Source organism: Python bivittatus, unplaced genomic scaffold (genome assembly GCF_059951505.1).
Source record: "Python bivittatus isolate LINGU-HERP-01145 unplaced genomic scaffold, Pbiv_v1 ctg000330_np1212, whole genome shotgun sequence".
Classification (NCBI taxonomy): domain Eukaryota; kingdom Metazoa; phylum Chordata; class Lepidosauria; order Squamata; family Pythonidae; genus Python; species Python bivittatus.
Genome location: NW_028277058.1, coordinates 18,603,105 through 18,621,716, shown reverse-complemented (window position 1 = coordinate 18,621,716; position 18,612 = coordinate 18,603,105). Strand labels below are relative to the sequence as shown.

General features: G+C 38.4%; 1 protein-coding gene across 1 annotated transcript in view; it reads left to right on the top strand.

Moving 5' to 3' along the window:
* Window positions 1-18,612, top strand: part of PPM1H (protein phosphatase, Mg2+/Mn2+ dependent 1H) — an 81,983-nt gene that overhangs the window by 44,340 nt on the left and 19,031 nt on the right. Inside the window, exon 5 of the mRNA XM_088141776.1 lies at window positions 15,906-15,990. Coding sequence (XP_087997902.1) covers window positions 15,906-15,990 — 85 coding nt within the window. The remainder of the gene's footprint in view (window positions 1-15,905; window positions 15,991-18,612) is intronic.

Genomic DNA, 18,612 nt, shown 5'->3' with positions numbered 1-18,612 from the left:
GGCCCAGGCTTGGTAACAAAACCAGGTCTTCAAGGCCTTATGGAAAGGCAGCAAGGTTGGGGGAAGTCCAATCTGGGAGAATGATGTTCTAGAGGGCGGAATGGCCTATCTCAAAGATTAGACCAAGGCTTCTTACTCAGTAAGTGTATCATCGACTCAACAATGTAAGAACACCCAGTAGTTATGAGCTGGCATTATTTTAAGAAATTATCTCTGCATCTGTACTTCATATTCCTGTGACTTTACTGTTTATCATTTTCTCTCTCGATGGGTATGTGTATACTTCTCAGGATAGCAATCTGTGTGAATGATGAAGTAGTAGCCTTAAAGTAGCCCTTAAAAATGTGTGCCGTAATTAATCTGCTAACATTTAAGATGCCATTAAACTCTTTATAATAATTCCATTAGAGATAGTTGTATAGCAACCCTCGTTTCTTTCTAAAAAATCTTCTACTTCCTGTAATATGTCCTAAACCATGTTAGAATAATCCTATATAGAGCCATTACTGATTCATTTTAAGAACGTTAATAGAATTTCTGTTGTATGCAGAAGAAAGAACAACTTCATTATGATTTACATGCAAGGCTCTGTTTAAATGAGTGCCTGAATATCTATTCATTTCATCTGCAGCAGGTGTTTTAGTTACCAGACTTAGGGGTCCTTCAGCATGGCCAGCCAACGTGAGAGTTTAATTCTATTTCAGGAACTATGTTTGCAGAAAAGGAAAACAGCATTTTTTTTTCTCAGTAGCAAAAAGTTATATGTGTAGTCTGGCACACTTGACAACATTTGAGTGATATTTGACTCTTAATAAAATGGTTATGGCCTTCCTTATATTCTCAAATTAGGCTAGCTAAACTGTTGTCATAAAAGTAACTAATTTATACGTATCTGAATCTAATCCATTGTGTGTTTGTCTATGGATGTGTTTAATTTTTTCTAAAAGGTAGCCTTATCCAAAAACCTTGTCAAATGTTTTAATGGGGGAAGGGTAGCACACAATAATTACCAATGCATTCTTTTTAGATATTTGATCTCAAAGACAAACCACTGATTTTCAGTCTTTTGGAAATTGTGCAAAGGAAGTAAGGAACTGATTTTAGCAGTGTTTGCACAAAGTTTCATTACTGTTGTGCTGCAGCATTTTTTATTAGTTCTGCTAATGTTTCAGCAGTACATTACAACGTAAATGCAATGCATTAAGCATAATGCATATGAAGTGCGCTGGCTGCCAATCTCTAAAACAATTGTTACAGTATAGAATTTACAGCTGTTTTAATAGCTGCAGGTCTTCAGCCAAATATTTGTGTTCTAGATCAATACATAAAATTTAGTCTTTCTCTAGTCTCCATAATCAGCCATTTCTTTTATAAGAATTTTCTGTGGACACTTCCTTGACACATTACTTCTTCTCAGCCTAGCATACTGGACTGTTATGAAGTAACTGGACCTTCTATAACTGTATGAAAAGACTTTCAGTAACTGCAGTGTTAGAGCAGTTCAGATGGTGATTGGGAAGTGGGCTGGCAGAGCAGGGACAATCCGTGAGTCCAGATGAAGCCTAATATATCTGAGTATGGCTTAGTACTATATCATAGCAAATATTGATGCATAAAAAGATATCGGAGCTGCCTAAATTGTCAATTTATTTTATTGAAATGAAAACTGGAAAAATATAAGCATATGAATGAATTTTTATCCTCAAACTTTTTAAAAAAAATTTACTGGATAAATGTATAAACAGGGTATGAACATCCTAAAATTGCTTGGAAGGGTAAATATTCATGGAAGAGAAAGGATTGTTGTACTGGAATGACTTAATTCTATTTTCTACAGGTAGTCCTCATTTAGCAACCACAGTTGGGACCAGCAACTTGGTTGTTAAGTAAAGCAGTTGCTAAGTGAAACTGCGACTGTGCTTATGATCTTAGTTCAACTTACCTTTGTTTTACAGACCTGCAAAGGTTGTAAATGCGAGGATTGGTTGCAAAGTGACTTTTTTATCACTGTCATAACTGTGAACAGTTGCTAAATGAGGCAGTTACTAAACAAGGACTACCTGTATATCTATTTGGTGGTGTTTCCTACACTCTTTTTTTAATGTGTGTTCTCCTTGGGATTGAGGAAGGAAGAAGTAGAACTCTCCTTTTTGTTGTATCTGGATGCAACTTCCATTGCAAGGATTGATGATAGAAGGTCAGATGCTCAGGTGATGAAGGTAAAACTGTTGTTGCCCTCAAGCAATATATGTACTCTTTAGCTTCCATCACTGGAAGCCACTCCAAGAAAACGTTATTGAACAAGAGAATATTCGCTTCCCCATTCAATTGAGTAGCTGATTTGCAAGCTGCTCATATTTAAATTCAAAATAAATAGATAGGTATGGCCAAGGCAAGCAGACAGTTTGCTAGTTTGCTCATTCCTTTGCTTATCTGGGCTTGCCTCACCTTGTTGTATTGTTGAGTCTCTGAAATGAAGAAAATAACTAGTTCAGTGTTTCTCAACCTTGGCAGCTTGAAGATGTGTGGACTTCATCTCCCAGAATTCCCCAGCTAGAATGCTGGCTGGGGAATTCTGGGAGTTGAAGTCCACACATCTTCAAGTTGCCAAGGTTGAGAAACACTGAACTAGAGGCTACTGTGATAAGCACTCTGGCTTCGTGATATCCATCCTACCAGTTCTCTCTCCCACCCTTCCCTTACACACAATTTGTGTATTTGTTATCCTGACACTTAACTTATATTTGAAATGCCTTTGTAGCACTCCATTATGATTCATCAGCAGAAGCGAGTGAAACAACATTTTACAATTTTTTTTTTTTTGGTAAACTGGTAAACTGTGATTAATGTTACTATATAATTAAGTACTCTGAAATATATAAACCAATGGATAAACTTTTTTTTCTTGTTTTGGCCTGAATATTGGGGAACTGGCACATTAATTTTCAATGAATGCAGCTGTCCTTTCTTCAAGCTAAAACAATCAATGATGTTTCTTCAGACATTTGTACATATTTACTTAGATCACATGAAATTATCTCCATACATTTCTGTGTAAATTCATGTGAAGAAATCCAGCACAAAACTTCTCTAGGTGTATAAAACTAAACAGTCATGTTAGAAACCTACATAATTATTGCAGTAGAGTTTTTAAGCCATTGCTAGAAAATACTAATATTTTATGTTTAGCTATTTATGAAATCAGTAGGTAGATGCACATCAAGAACTTTGTATTTAATTGTAGGAGCCAGTGGGGAAGAATCATACTTATAATTTTGAGTCTTTTTCCTCTCTTCCTCTCTCCTCCTCTTCCTGTTTTCTGATCCATATAATAAATATTGCCTTGCAGAGGGTATAGTAAACTCTTGCCTTGTTTGTTGTGTCTGCCCAGTCTCCTCCTGCCTTTGACACATTTCAAATACTTCTTCAAACATGCAGATGTTTCTGCTTCACCTGTGTGGAATTCACAGTGTTTGGAGCCTTTTGGCAAAAGGAACACATACTTCCTGTGGCTTGAAATTCCTAACACACTGTCAAAAAGAGTTTTGCAAATGGTTTCTCTTTGTCACTTCTTAGTAGATTTTTGAATCTGTTATAGAGGTATGCAGTTCAGTATTGTGTTTCAAATCATTTCTGGCTGAAAAGGTATGTAATACAATCAGGACATCTTATGAATACTCTTTAACAGCAGGAAAAGAATGTTTTTCTTTTTCCTTTGGAACATTCAAATGCCAGACAACCTGATACAAGTGAAATTACTCTTTCAACTCTCTGCAGCTTGGTAGTAATTTCTCTGCAGCTTAAGCAGGATGGTTTTCTCCTATACTATATGGATTTCGGCCTTCTTTTTTTACAAGAAACGTGAAATCTAAGATACACATAAAGAACCACAGAGTTGCTAAAATACCTTGAGTGTGTTATACACTGCATGTAACCTCCTATTTGATGATTTATAGGCCAAGGTATGTTCGCTTATAAATTTCTTCCTTGCATAGAATCATGTGAGGATGCTGGGGGAAAAATAGGATTTTGGTTATGGCTGTGATATACTGGACAAAATGTGCTTTATTATCTTTACTACCAGCGGGGAATGCTGCATGTAGCCTGGATATGACTAAGACTCCTAACTGAGTCTATGCCTTCAGTGTTTTACTAAAAAGCATTTTGTGAGAGACTTGATTGATCAAAGCTGAGATGGGTGGTGGAGGTTATATCTGTGGGTCCATCTGGTGACCACCATATGGAAGATTGGGTTTGATATATTAGAGGAGTATATTATAAAGAGTTTGATTTAATAAATGAAATTAAAGAAAGAAAAATAGATACGTTGTATGTCTGTGAATCTAAGAAAAGGGAAGGATATAACAGGTCTTGAGGAAGGTAGACTTGTGGAGTTGTTCAGTATATGCTGAGAAGTGAAAGTGTAGGTTTAATTATGAATGACATGGTTAAAATGTATGTCAGAAGTGGTGTCATCTATGTTAGGAGTGCATGTGAAAGTAGGAGTCTATAGATTAGTGATTATGCATGTTATGTTCTGGTTAAAGGTGATAATGGAAAAACTAGATATGATATTTGGGAAAATTGTCCAACATTTTGAATATATGTGATCCAAGGAAAAAATTATTCTGTTAGGTATCATGAGTGGATGGAGTTGGTGGGGAATAAGATGATAAACTGGTTACAATATGTACAAGTTCTGTCATTCTTTAAACATTATGTAAACAAAATAATTTTATTCCCTTTTATGAATGTTAATAGAATAATTATTGAAGTGAGCAAAGTACCAAAAGGGCAGTGTCAAAAATTTATGGTGAATTATTAAGGGTCTCTGGAATGCAAACTCAACCCTTAGAACACCTATGGGAATGGGAACAACATAAAAATACCAGAGATAGAAAATGGAATGTTTTATTAAGGCAGAAATCATTAAGATGGGACTCTGGGAGAATTAGGAAAAATTCATTGAAATTAATACATCAGTGGCACTATACCACAATTCTTCTAGCAGAAATTTTGAGGACCATATCTAAGGATGTGGCAACATTGGAACATACTGGCATGTTTGATCTATTTCTCCAAAATCAAACAATCTGTACACTACTAGGTATAACACCCCAGAAAATTAAGTCTTTTCTCATTGTTTGAAGGAGAAATTGAAACTATTAAAAACAAAGACATGATTACATCTATAGATAATATAGAAACAGAGACAGATATATAGAAATGGATATATAGAAACAGAAATGGAAGAAAACTAGATTTTTGTTACTCCATTTTTTAGAAATATATTTAATGGAGAACCTTAGTGATATACATAATTTGGAAATATTTTAATCACTTCGTTAAAAATTTCAATTGAAAACACATTTGTCCTTACCAATGTCAGTTTTGTGGATTTAAGCTGAATCGTTGCTTTAAGGGGAGGATTTAAAGAGTGCAGCAAAGTAGTGATGAATTGTAGTATATTCCTATTTAATTATTTGAAATTTCTGATGTTTGTATTAATAAATAAATATTTAAAAAATAGGTAGAGGATTAGATATATCAGTTGGTCCAAGGCATTACAACTTCAGCAGTGCTGATTCCAGTACTTCCAGTCTTACTGAAGACAGCAAGAGGCTTTTGAACCAAGCCAGCTTCTCTTCACATTAAAAAATCTATAGATATAGGAATCTATTTTTTTATTCCAACATCAACTGCCCAATTCTATTACAGTGGAGGCAATGTAATCAATTGCCCACCATTTATTTTTTTATAAATATGTTCAACTGATTTGGGGCAGTATACAATTAAAACCAACACAGTATCTAAAAACAATTTTAAAAATCAGAAAGAACATCACACAATAGGGGGAATTCTGGCCCCATGGTCAAGGAAAGCAGAACATTTGTCAGTCTTAAGTGCAGTTATACTGTTTGGTGGCTTTCTCCGTCCATATTTCTAATTACCATGTATGTCTGGTGAAATATTTTTTGTGGGATGACTTATCCCTCTACAAAGTTATCTTTGACCTTTTTCTTGCCCGTATTTGCTGTTTGGAACTGCCTGGCTTGTTTTCAAGGTATGCGAGCTTCTGTAATTAAGGACCTTTGAGTTCTGTTATCATTTTCCAGAGTCACCATATTGAGTACTGGGCTAACACCACACCAAATACCCCTGTCCCTTGAAAGAGATTTTCAAGAGTGTTCGTCCAGGTAATTGTGCTCCCATTGTCTTTTCTAGGTACTTTACTATTCTAAAGAAAAATTGAGGCCTTAGACCAGTGTTCCTCAAGCTTGGCAACTTTACGATATGTGGACTTCAACTTCCAGAATTCCCCAGCCAGTCATGCTCCCAGGCAGAATTCTGGGAGTTGAAGTCCACATATCTTAAAGTTGCTAAGGTTCAGAAACACTGCCTTAGACCTTTACTGCACATTTCAATTATGTATTGAGGTTCATTGTTTCAAGATTATATTGATTACTTTTACAGAGAGAGTTATGGCTTGCATCTATAGATTTGCAGGATGCATATTTTCATTTATTCCATCATTGTTCCTTCCCTTGCTTTACCATAGATAGATACGTTTACTAATTTAGTATTTTACCATTTGGCCTCTCCATAATGCCATTGTGATGCCACAAGAAGAATCACATAGGTTTTGGCATGTACATAACAAGCAGATATCCAAACTTCTCCCCTTCTGCTAGTTAGAAAGAGTTTTGTATTCTAAAATCAGACCAAAGTTGTTAGATGAGAATCTGGAAGCCAGTGGGATTTACCATTCCTCTCAATCTTAGATTTAAGCTGGAATTTGCAAGAAGTAGGATTTTACTGTTGAGCAGAGTGCAGCAATACTCTTATTGTGCAGAGTGCAGCAATACCTCCAGGAAAATGTGTGCCCCCAGGAAAAATACACATCAGCACGAAAGATTTACAAAATACAATGTCCATTTCTTGTTCCCCAAAGAAATCCAGACAGAAAATATATACTAACTGGTGTTTATTGATAAAAAATGCAGAACTCCATAAAATGCAAATATCATACAAAATATAGGAAAAACACGTCTTCTCATGTATTTTAGCATCCAAGACTTGTTAACAACATAAGCTTAACAAAGTCTCTAGCCAAAAACTCTCAGAGAAGAGGTACACTACTTGGTTATTAGTTACAACTACATAACCCATAAAAATGACTACATGGTGGCTAACACTATACTGAAACTCTACTGAGAGGCTTGGCATATGATCCTCCCATTATATTGCCACTATGTGCCCACCCACTGGGTAACTATCATACGCACGCCAATAGGTGGCAGTAAATAGCAGTATACGTGCTAACACACAAGTCATACGATCTCTCTCTAGACCCAACATTTCTGTGGAGATAACGAGCTGAATCCTTTCCCATGAAAAAATCCTAACATTTACAGGTAACAAAATTAACACAGAAGTAACCTTGGTCCAAGGATTGTTCTGCTGAGCAGCAGGAAAAAGTTAACTAAGAACTACACTAAGTTTAATTTCTTTTCTGTTGGGTAGTTAATGCTTTATTATTTATGGTATTTATGTTAGTTATGTTTGCTCAGTAAGTTATATGTTTTTATGCAGCTTAGCAATACTTCTACGTTAGTAGTGGATCTATCAAATTATGTTTTCTCAGAAGCTTATATGGCTCTTCATAGCTTTTCTTTTTTTTAAATAGAAGAGTCTTTTGAGCTGCTGTCCATGATTTTAGCAATTCTGGATTTTTACCTTCTCCATCATTTAATGTTTTGCCTGTGGTTAGTTCAAGTTAAAAAGGAATGTTTACCTTCTCTCTCTCTCTCTTTTCTTAATAGGTTAATTTTGTTTATACCTTGTGAGTGATCTTACTCCAAAAGAGGAAAGGGCTGATTTCCCTAGCCGCATGCCTCTGTACTCCAGCGCTAGGAGGTGGCTATAGAATTTCTATCATTTCTATCTCTTCCCCTCCCCCTCCTTTATTTGCCAATAAGGTGCATAGGCTATGGGGGGCTTATCTTCCTCTCTCATGCTGGGGTTGGGAAAAGGAATTGGGGTAGACACATCTCCCTGGAAGATAGGTGATGTAGTAACTTCTAGGTAGCTACACCAAGGTAAGAAAGCAGAGGAGGTTGTGTACACCTGGAAGATTTCTGGGAGACAAGGATTGAAATCTCCTAATATTTTATACTATGGTTCAATCCTGAGAGTTTTTTTCTCAGAATATGAGAAAACACTCCTCCTTCTCAGGTCTTTTGGTTGTAATAAATATTAATACAAACCTTATATTAATTCTTTCTCCATGTTCAGGATATCATATGTCCTTGACTAAACAACTGGCTCTTAATTGCATATTCTATACCAAACTGTCTCACCACATAGCTCAACTCCTTTTGTTTCTTCACCATCTTGGTTTCCACTTCAGCTATAAGAATTCTTCCTTTCTCGGATAAGCCTCCTGTATCCAATTTATAGTACAAAAATAGATAACATTTTAGGAACTGCTTTCCTACTGTTGCCATGACTCCCTGCACTTCAGGTGCTTGTACACAAGACCTCCTCCCTAATAAGAGTCAGGGCCTGCATCTTTCTTCAATGACTGGGCAATATGGTGGCTGTGACCACTGTTGCTTCCTACTCCTGTCTTTGGATGTATTTCTGACACTGCTTGTACTTCTCTTTCACTTCTACAGCATGGACATAAGACAGCTCTTCCTCTCAGTTCTGCCTTGAATCAGAGAATTCCTTCATTGGTGGCTAATTTCAGACAACCTCACTTTGGATGTAGCATTTCAAAGAAGCAGTTACAGTACAACAATGGGATGAAATGTGGATTAAATCTATAAAATTTACACCAAGTTAAAGAAAAAATGGTACACAGTGTTTTACAGATGGTACACAACTCCATCAATAATATTTAAGAGGGACAAATCATACAGTAATAAATGTTGGAAATGCCATGATGGAGATGGAACATTTTATCACATGGTAGACACATAAATGAACTCAGGCAATGCTTGAGGGTTTTCTCTTCATGCCTCCCTCTCCAATATATATGATAATCACTGGCACATTAATGCCTGGTGGGGTGTTCACCTTTAAGCTCTCTGCATCTAAGGTGCTTGGTCCAGGCATGAGAACTGCAAACAAAACTAAACTTAAACTACTCACAATTTGGAAGGTACTTCAAATTTTCCTAGGCTGTTTCCACGGCCAGACATGATGAATGCACTCATTCTGCTCCTTAAAAACTTCCCCCAGAGGATTACTGATGTCACTACATCACCATCATGCGCTCCTTCAGTAAATAATTTAAAAAATGACTTCATGCTGCATGCCTCTGTGGTAAGTAGTAATCCGCCACATTGGAAGTAAATTATTTAAGCCTCTTCATGTTGTTTCTTAGATTCCTTAACCATTTCCTAGTTATATGTATTAATAAAAGCTTCATGCTACTTTCAACAAGTAAGGAAGTGATGTTAAATCCCAAACAGCAGAAATATTAAGAATTAGTGAACTTGTAAGACTTCAGACATTACCTTGGTTGCAATACACATTTTCCTAATATACTCCCAAAGTAACTTACTGTCATTTATCTGGTGTTGATTCTGCTTCTACCTGTGGAGAACGACTACGACAAACTTCTGACCTACATAATGAATGGCCCCTGTAGTGCTAGAGTTCCTGTCCTTCTAGTGTAACTTTATTTTCTGATGCTGCAGGGGGTGGTTCAATTTGCTAATACAGGTAGTCTTCATTTAATGACCCTAATTGGGACCAGCAACCCTGTCACTAAATGAAGCAGTTGTTAACAGAAACATCGCATGACGGCCCTGCTTAGCGTTGGCAGTTCCGGCAGTCCCTGTTGCTGTTGTTAAATGAATTCTCCAGGTTGTTAGGCGAGGGCCCACCTTGATCCAAGCCATTCACAGCTTGGTCCCTCCCAATCCCAAGCCTCAGTTCTTCCAAGGCAAGGGACTGCCTCCCCTTCAACAATTCCACCCGCCTATTTCCTCCTCCCTCTCTGCCTTTTTGGCCACCCTGCACAGCATGAAGAGGCTGCTATTTTCCCCCGCTGCCACCCTGTGCTGCTGCCCCCACAGACCTTCCTCCCTGTCCTTGGCATGATCATTGTGTTCTTCCTCCCCTCCGCTGGGCTCGCCACTGCTACCGAGTGCCGCTTCAAGCCCCACGGCATGGTAAGCAGCCCCTGAGCTGTGGTGCGCCAAGAAGCCACAGAGCCATGGTGTGGCAAGCAACCCCAGGACCATGGCATGCCAAGAAACCCCAGAGCCATGGTGTGTGAAGAAGCCCCAGAGCCATGGTGCGGCAAGCAGCCCCCGAGCTGCAGCATGCCAAGAAGCCCCTGAACCATAGCATGGTGTGAAGTCCGAGCCACCCCAGCAATGTGGTGTGAAGCCCCAGCCGCAGCCGCCCTTGCAGCCCTGCACTCCGAAGCTCCTGCCACCCTGCGCTTTGCCGCCCCAGCTGACCTTCACCGTCTTCTTGCTCCTGCTGTTGACAAGGTGCGCCTGGCCCTTCGTGAGGCCACGCAAGACCTTCTTCCTGAGGTCTCATGAGGAAACTGCCGTGTGCAACCTCAGGAGGAAGACCTTGTGTCCCCAGTAGCTGTCTTGTTTAGGGCCAGGCTGGGCGCACTTCATCAACAGCAGGAGCAAGAAGACAGTGAAGGTCAGCTGGGGCGGCAGGGGCTGTGGAATGCAGGGGGCCAAAAGACCAAAGATAGGGGGAGATAGGTGGATAGGGGTTATTGAAGCACACCCTGCAGTTGTAAATGTGGGTGGGCTGCCAAGTGCCTGAATTTTGATCACATAACCACAGGGATGCACCAACAGCTGTAACTTTGAGGACCGGGCATAAGTACTGTTTGTTTAGTGCCGTTGTAACTTCAAACAGTCACTGAACAAATGGCTGTTAAGCAAGGACTACCTGCAGTCACTGCCTAATGTAACACGTAATTTATGATATATACAGAAGGAGAGAGAATATTGCATAGCAGCCTAAGCAATGTACGTATGTCCTGTCCATCCTCCTAAATTCTCAAGCAATAAGGCAAGAAAGTGCATGTTTCTTTGTTAATCACACTGGAAGAATAATTTGGGAACTAATTTAGAATTTTCACAAATGTTTGTTGATGATTTTAGTCCAGATTCCATTCTTGTATCCCTAGATTGCATTGGTGGTTATCAAGGGTCTTATAGTTGCTGTCTGAAGGGCTATTTTGATAGCTGGTTTAAAAATGTAATAAATACCATTGTTTATTTAATTGGTCTTTTCATTTAATTATGGCCTTCAGTCTGTAAATTGTCTAACAAATTAATGACTGATTCAGAAAGTAGAAATCTGAAAATGAAGGGAAGCAGTGATAAATATTTCAAATATATATTTGGAGTTCATTATTTGGTTCTAGTACTTGTTCCATGTGTAACGAATATATACGTTCAATGTTGTGCAAAGGGTTGCCTTGACTCAATAAAACTTCCATAGGATCAGCCCACTGAAACAGGTTTGCAAATTGTAGCTGTAACTTTTGGTTTTTGCAGCACTTCACAGATTTAAGGCTTTCCTGCTGCTGCTAGGGTTGTTAGAGCAATAACTGTAGCAATTTTATTTCTCTAAACAGAGAATTCTGAAGAAGTGGGTTGACATATGACATAGATAAAATGTAAGCAGCCCAACCAGGAGATTTCTCATCTCATTCAACCTTCTCTAATGCCAACTCTGTCTGCACCTCATAAAAGCTAATAATCAGAAGCAATGCAAAGCATGTTCTCTCACAAGGACACTGAATTGTCATGCCGATCTTAGCACTCAAGAAAAACAAATGGAAAATAATGAACTTACTTTTTAAGCGACCCTTGAAATAAATTATTTTTTAAGTTGGTATGGGGCTGTTTCTGCATTGGGTTCTTTGCTAGCCAATATAGGGGGCACTGTATTTCCTAATTACTTCTATCTCTCCCTTAAAAGAGATAATGAAGAATATTTCAAATTTTTATTGCAGTGAAACTCTTGGAAGGTATTCAGTCAAAAGTTGGTAGGGCTAATACTTTCTCTAGATGGCCTGCTATCTTTGCCATTTTCTTCCCAGTCTACCAAAATAATGAAGCAGATGCGGGTGCTTCCCCATTATGACTCATGGATATTTTTTTAACCATAGGTTTGCCCTTGAATCCCAAACTGAATCACATCTGTTGGGGCCATGCCTAATCTCCATGTATATCTCCACAACCTTCTTTTCATTTCATTTTCTTTGCAAAAGAACTGGTATACTTATTTAAAAAACAACAACAACCATTTCCCCTGATATCATACCAACTGGGACAAATACTTTGGGGATCAGACAGCTTAATTTAGGCAAAAGGGAATAAAAATGAGTATCATTCTAGGGTTGGGAGTTGTTTTTTTTTTTTACATTTGAATAATAAAATCACTTTACATCAGTGTTAACAAGATATTTGATCTGAAAGATACATAGAAGTGAATTATTGTTTGAGGAAAAGCACATTTCATAAGGCTGTTTTGTCACTTAGGAGTTTTCAGTTAGTGCTGACATTCTCCTGTCCCCAGCATGAGTCATCTTGCCTCATATCACAGCAGGTCTCCAAAATCTCTGTGCTTATGAAATAAGTTAATATCTGTAGTCAGCATGATAGAGTCAGCTGTGAAGCCTCTTAATATCTAGTAATAAGATATAAGAAATATCTAGATATTTCCTTGAAGCATGTATTTTTAAGGAGGTTTTTCTGTCACAGCTATGTTTTTGCATCAATGTATGGCATAATTCTTTTGGTTGCTTTTTCTTCTTTATGTCAGCTTCCCCACTCTGAGGTCCTCCAGAAGTGCTTCAGCTCCCATAATTCCCACCCAGCACGGCTTCCACATAGCACTTCTGGAAGGCACTAGATATATGCATTCTTTCCAAGCCTTGAAATCAATACCCCCAACTTTAATACATCAATATTGTAAGGCCGTAGATTTGTACTGTTCCTGCAAATGCATGATGAGAACTGGATATTCACTTCAAAGACCAAAGGTAGTTTCAATATGCAGCTGCTCACGTAATATTCTTAGGTACCTACATCAGATAAATAAATTGCTCAGATTGTTCTTTTCATTGACTATAATGTTAGGTAAAGTGACTTCTAAAAATGCATTTATTGAATGGTTAGTGACTGAACAAGAATTTCCTACTGAATGATCTCAGTTTGATCACCAGTAGAACTGTTGCTGGCAGTTCTGGATAAGTACCTGCTAAGATTGTTTAGAAAGAAGATCAAGAGGGAAATGAGGATTGAATCACACATGGCAGTGCAAGTATGGTGTTTGGCCTGTGCAGGGCCATTTAAGACAGTAAGGTTGCTTAGTGATCACAGATCTTAGTTTGCAATAATAATAGATGTGTAAAAGCAGGGGTCCTCAAACTTTTTAAATGGGGCCAGTTCACGGTCCCTCAGAATGTTGGGGGGCCGGACTATCGTTTGAAAAAAACATGAGAGGAGGAGAGCCGCCGGACCCGGCATACCTGTCATGTAGAATAGTCCGGCTCTGCAGTCTCCCTCCTCGTGCATCACCTGCAGCTCTGACACTTCCGCTTCTGACAGACAGCAGCGGCAGCCAATCAGGTGGGCGGGCTGGATAAATGACCCTGGCGGGCTGTATCTGGCCCGTGGGCCGTACTTTGAGAACCCCTGTGTAAAAGAATAGAAGCGTTCCAGCCCCAAAATAACTGTTTCAAGCATGAAACAAAAGTTTGGTGGTTTTGTTCTGAGTGAAACAAAGCTTGGCTGTTTTGAATGGCATTGTTTTGAGTGTGGGTCAAGGATTGTGATTGGGGGGATGTTTTGTAGCTTTGATTCGGTTGCTTTCCCCCCCAAACTTTCCAGCTGAATCAGCTCAGTAGTAGGAGCCAGTCATGTCTCTGCTACTGTAGGTTTAGATTGGACGGGGTGATATGGGAAGTAGTTATGGATGTGGTCAGACAAGAGGATTCACAGCTGTATGGCTGCCAGCCTGCTTGGCAAGTTACTGGTATTGTGGCAAAAATAATCCACCAAGAAAATGAACAGACGGGAGAGGGTCCAAACAATTGTTTTATTAGTCTAAAGCTATCAGGTTACATGAGTCTTCTGCACCCCAGCAAAGAGTAAGAGCCACAAGGTTACATGGATCTTATAAAGAATGTTGATCAAAGACAGTTTGAGCATATGTCCCAAAGACACAATTGTTTTCCAGCTGGTAAGGGAACAAGATAACCACAAAGGGAGACATGGGTACCCTTCATGGTGTGAAAACATTACACATGCATTCCTAGAACGGAAACATAACAACTTTGATAAATGACTTATGCCAAGGCTGTAATTGTTATTCCAGCAAGCAGATAAGGAAATGCCTCAAATCTTCTGTTTTCTTTCAAAATGTGAACTCTGTAATCAAATCAGACACTTACCAGACACAGATTTGTACAATAATAAAATTTAATTTGTAAAGATGTTAAACATGCAGGCGTGCACACACACACACACACATGATGCTACATTCATAAGTAAGTAAGCATAAGCATGATTATACAATTGATTTAACCTGAGTTCTTATTCCAACCCACCACACTGATGACTTAAAAAAAGACTTTGCTATAAGGAAATTAAAATTCATGTGAATATATGAGTGTGTTTCATATGTATCAGGCAGTGCTTTATTTTGCAAGTTTTTAAGGGAGTTATATGCCTGTGTGCACATGGGTGTGCTACTATCTTGCACAGAAATATTGCTAATGGTGCTGAAGTTGCATAAACAGAACCACTACTGAAACAGTGTTTGGTTAGTTTGTGGAACTATGGCAATGATGGCAAACCTTTTGGGCTCAGCGTATCAAAAATTCAGAAAATGCCTAACTTGACTTTGCTGACGTGTTCCCCCACCCGAATGAAAGAGAAACCACCCAGATTCGCTTTGTGGTGAGATGGGCAGTGGCAAGTTAGAAATATAAATAAATGAATAAAAACAATTCTTAACATATTCATTTATTTTTTAAAAAATACAGTCCAATGGTGTGGTGCTATGCATTATATAAAGAAACATCAAATAATTACAAAAATGAAATATGAGTAAAAGAAACTCAGTTTCTTTGGTAACTCAAACAGGGAGAATAGTTGTTGGGTACTGATGAATGCTGCCTTGCCACCCAAAATGTCGTGGCAGGTCACCTTTGACACGGGTGTCATAGGTTCGCCATCACTGAGCTACACTGTGACTTTGTGCTCTTTTGTCAGATTATTGTGGAGCGCAGGTGCATTTAAAGATGCAAAGATTCTCTGTTGTATTTTTATGAATTAAAGCATCCTTTGGCTCAGCAAAGGACTTAGATTCATATTCATGGCAAATAAATAATTTTGTTATTTCAGAAGGAATTAGTTAATAAAATCTACATTGCTCCACTGATGGTATTTCAATTAGTCAAAAAAATTGAAGGTAATTTTAAACTATAGCAGGCTCCTGATAAGGATGACATATTAAGCAGTACACACTTATTCTTTCTCTTGGCAGATACCTAGTTAGATTTTGCGCCTATACTTGGTTTTGTTTGCCATTTTCATTTGTGCTAAAATGGATATTTTCTGAAATGACATGCAACTAAACAGTTTTGCGTAAGTAAGCCATTTGCATAAGTCATCTGGAGCCAGAGATTGAAGATCCATCAATTCCCATATGAGATCCTAGCCTACCGAGAGCCGTTCAGTGATCTAATGTATGCTATAGGTTTCCTGTGGCATAGGCAAATGTGCTTCTCTTATTTTTTGGTTTGATAGAACAGATCAACATTTCAGTTTCTTAAAAAAGCCATCTTTCTAAAAAGGGGGTGCTCTCCATGCTCTTACTATGTATTCTGGATTTTTCAGGGCCATAATAATCAGAAATGGAGAGGTTATTCCAATGTCTTCAGAATTCACACCAGAAACAGAGCGCCAGCGGCTCCAGTATCTGGTAAGAGACTTAAAATCTTATATTAGCAGGTAGTAAGAATGGAAAGGTTGCCTACCTAGTTCTTTATATGTGAAATTGATACTTTGCATTGCCCGTGTTAAACCAGAAGAGTACTTGGTATCTCTGATAGCTATTAAGTACCATAAGAATAGTTGAGGTTTATATGAATGAGCCAGAGGGAGAGTTAAAACATTGTCTTTTAGTTCCAGTTGGACCAAAGTTCCCATGATATCTGAACTCAAGGGTGTGGTGGATTTTTTAAACCAAGGTGAACGGCTTCAAACCCCAGAACTGCAAACTGTCTACAAAGCCCAGAATTGTTGCCAAATGATTTCTTTTAATATGTCAGAAGAGGAAATGATTAAATACATGAAGACTAGGCATACTAACTGCAGGAGTTTCATGTCTTGAGAAATATGTCCAGTTCCTGAACAATATAACAATCCACATTCAGTGCAACCAAGAGCTGTAGCAGAACACTGATTGATTATGTGCCATCCAATCAGTGTCAACTCTTAGCGACCACATAGATAGATTTTCTCCATGATGATCTGTCCTAACCTGGTCTTTCAGGTCTTCTAATGGTGCCCCTATTGCCACTGTAACAGTCCATCCACCTTGCTGCTAGTCCTTCCCTTTCCTTCCACCTTTCCCAGCATTAGAGCTATCTCTTTGCATAAGATGTCTGAAGTAGGATAATTTGAGCCTGGTCATTTGTGCTTTGAGTGGGAACTCTGGGTTGATTTGTTTGATAATCCATTTGTTTGTTTGTTTGGCTGTCCATGTATTGTTAGGAGTCTTCTCCAACATGGCAGAACTTACAAAGCAGTCATCATCACCCACACTCAGTGCAATCAAGAGCTATGGTCGAACATACAAAGCAATAAAGAGATGGCACTTAAACACTAAGAGTTCTGGTATAGCCAAATGTTCATGTACTATCCCTGCCTATACTAAATGGTATGTTTTGACTTGCCGAATTCAGAATGGACAAGGAGTCTGGTTTATTATTCCCCCTGTGCCTTGGCAGTTCTCAGAATATTGGTGGCAATCTCTGTCCTTCCTATTTCCATTTCTTAAAGCAAAAACAGCCAACTCTTTGTCAGGTTGTGGAATCTGCCAAGTGCGGCCTTTACATAAATTCTCTGGAGGAGCAGCTAGTACCTCAGGCAAATGCTACACACAAATCTGTTTTTGCCTCCCTTGTGTCCCTTGCTTTCTCTCACAATCTCTAGCACGTCATCATGTAAGTGGCCTTTTGTCCTGCTGAGGCTGATTGGGACAGGTTTGGGAGGCCAGATGGCTTTTCTTTTTTAGAAATACTTGCTCTTTAGAACATAGGTTGGCTGATTATAAAAACAGGAATGGAAGACACAGGGACAGAGAACTGTTCTATACTCTTGATTTTTTTTAACCTTTCTTCACATTACCCGGTGTCTTCAATGTTTGGGAAGGGTGAACTATTTTAGGAGCATGCATATTTACAGCAACAAACAAAACAAATATAAATATTCATGCTTCTGTCATTTAAATAATTTGTGTGGCTTTAAAATCAAGGAGGTTCTGTGGCATTTTTGGAATATGGTCTTACATGAAGGAAACAGAGACAGAACATTGCCTGTGAAGGTCTCTTCCTTTTTTCTGGTTGGACTTAAAAAGAAGCACCTGATTTAAGAATGCTTCTGCCATTTCCCTAAAACCTTCTCCATATGTACCGAATACATATGTACCAAAAACATCTCCATATGTACCAAATAGGCTCTGCCTCTGGATATCAGATGCGAAGTAATAAAGGTGAAATTGCATTAGGGAGAGTTTCAGAAGCACTGGAAGTAATACTGTATGTAATGAGAAGAAATATTTTGTTATTCCTATTATACTTAGTCTTCCTCTCTTTTTCTTCCTCAGTCTTGCTGCTACTGCAAGATGTTGGGATGAGATGCATGGAGTCTCCCCCTGCCCCACCGTATAACAGCAGCTTTTGTTTTTGTTTTAGGGATCTTATCTAGATGCTACCAAATTTATTATGAACACCCACTGAAACCAGTCAATAAGTCAGATAGCAGCAGCAGTAGCATATATCTACGAAATAGGCCTTTTGTGTAAAAGAAGCCATTTTGAAGGCCAGAGAAATGTAACTGCCTTATCAGATTTGTGAGAGGAAAAACAGCAGCATTTCAGAAAGCAGAGGGAGATGAAAGCTTTGATGCAGCAGCTGATCAGCAGATCTCTCATTAAATTTGTTTGATTTGTTTTAGGCAGGAATCTCTTGTCTATTAAGTTTATGAAACTATGGATTTTCCACTAAATATGTAAATGATCTGTATGTTTTTTAAGTTGTTCAATCATTTTTATTAAAGTTGGTATATTTAGTAATATTTATAGCAGTGATTGAAGAACTGGTGTTGATTAATTATTTTGGATGACACCATATTACAGAATCACCAGGTACAGTGTGTAACACATATGCAAATAGATCTAAAATAACACAAGACTTAAAAAAAAACTTTATAACCAACAGCTAGCTTATATCTCCAGCAAGCTGAGAATATGTCCAAGTAGTGTTATCCCTTTGAGAAGTCAGATCTGCAGGTGAAAGGTCTTGTTCTCACCCAGGATCTC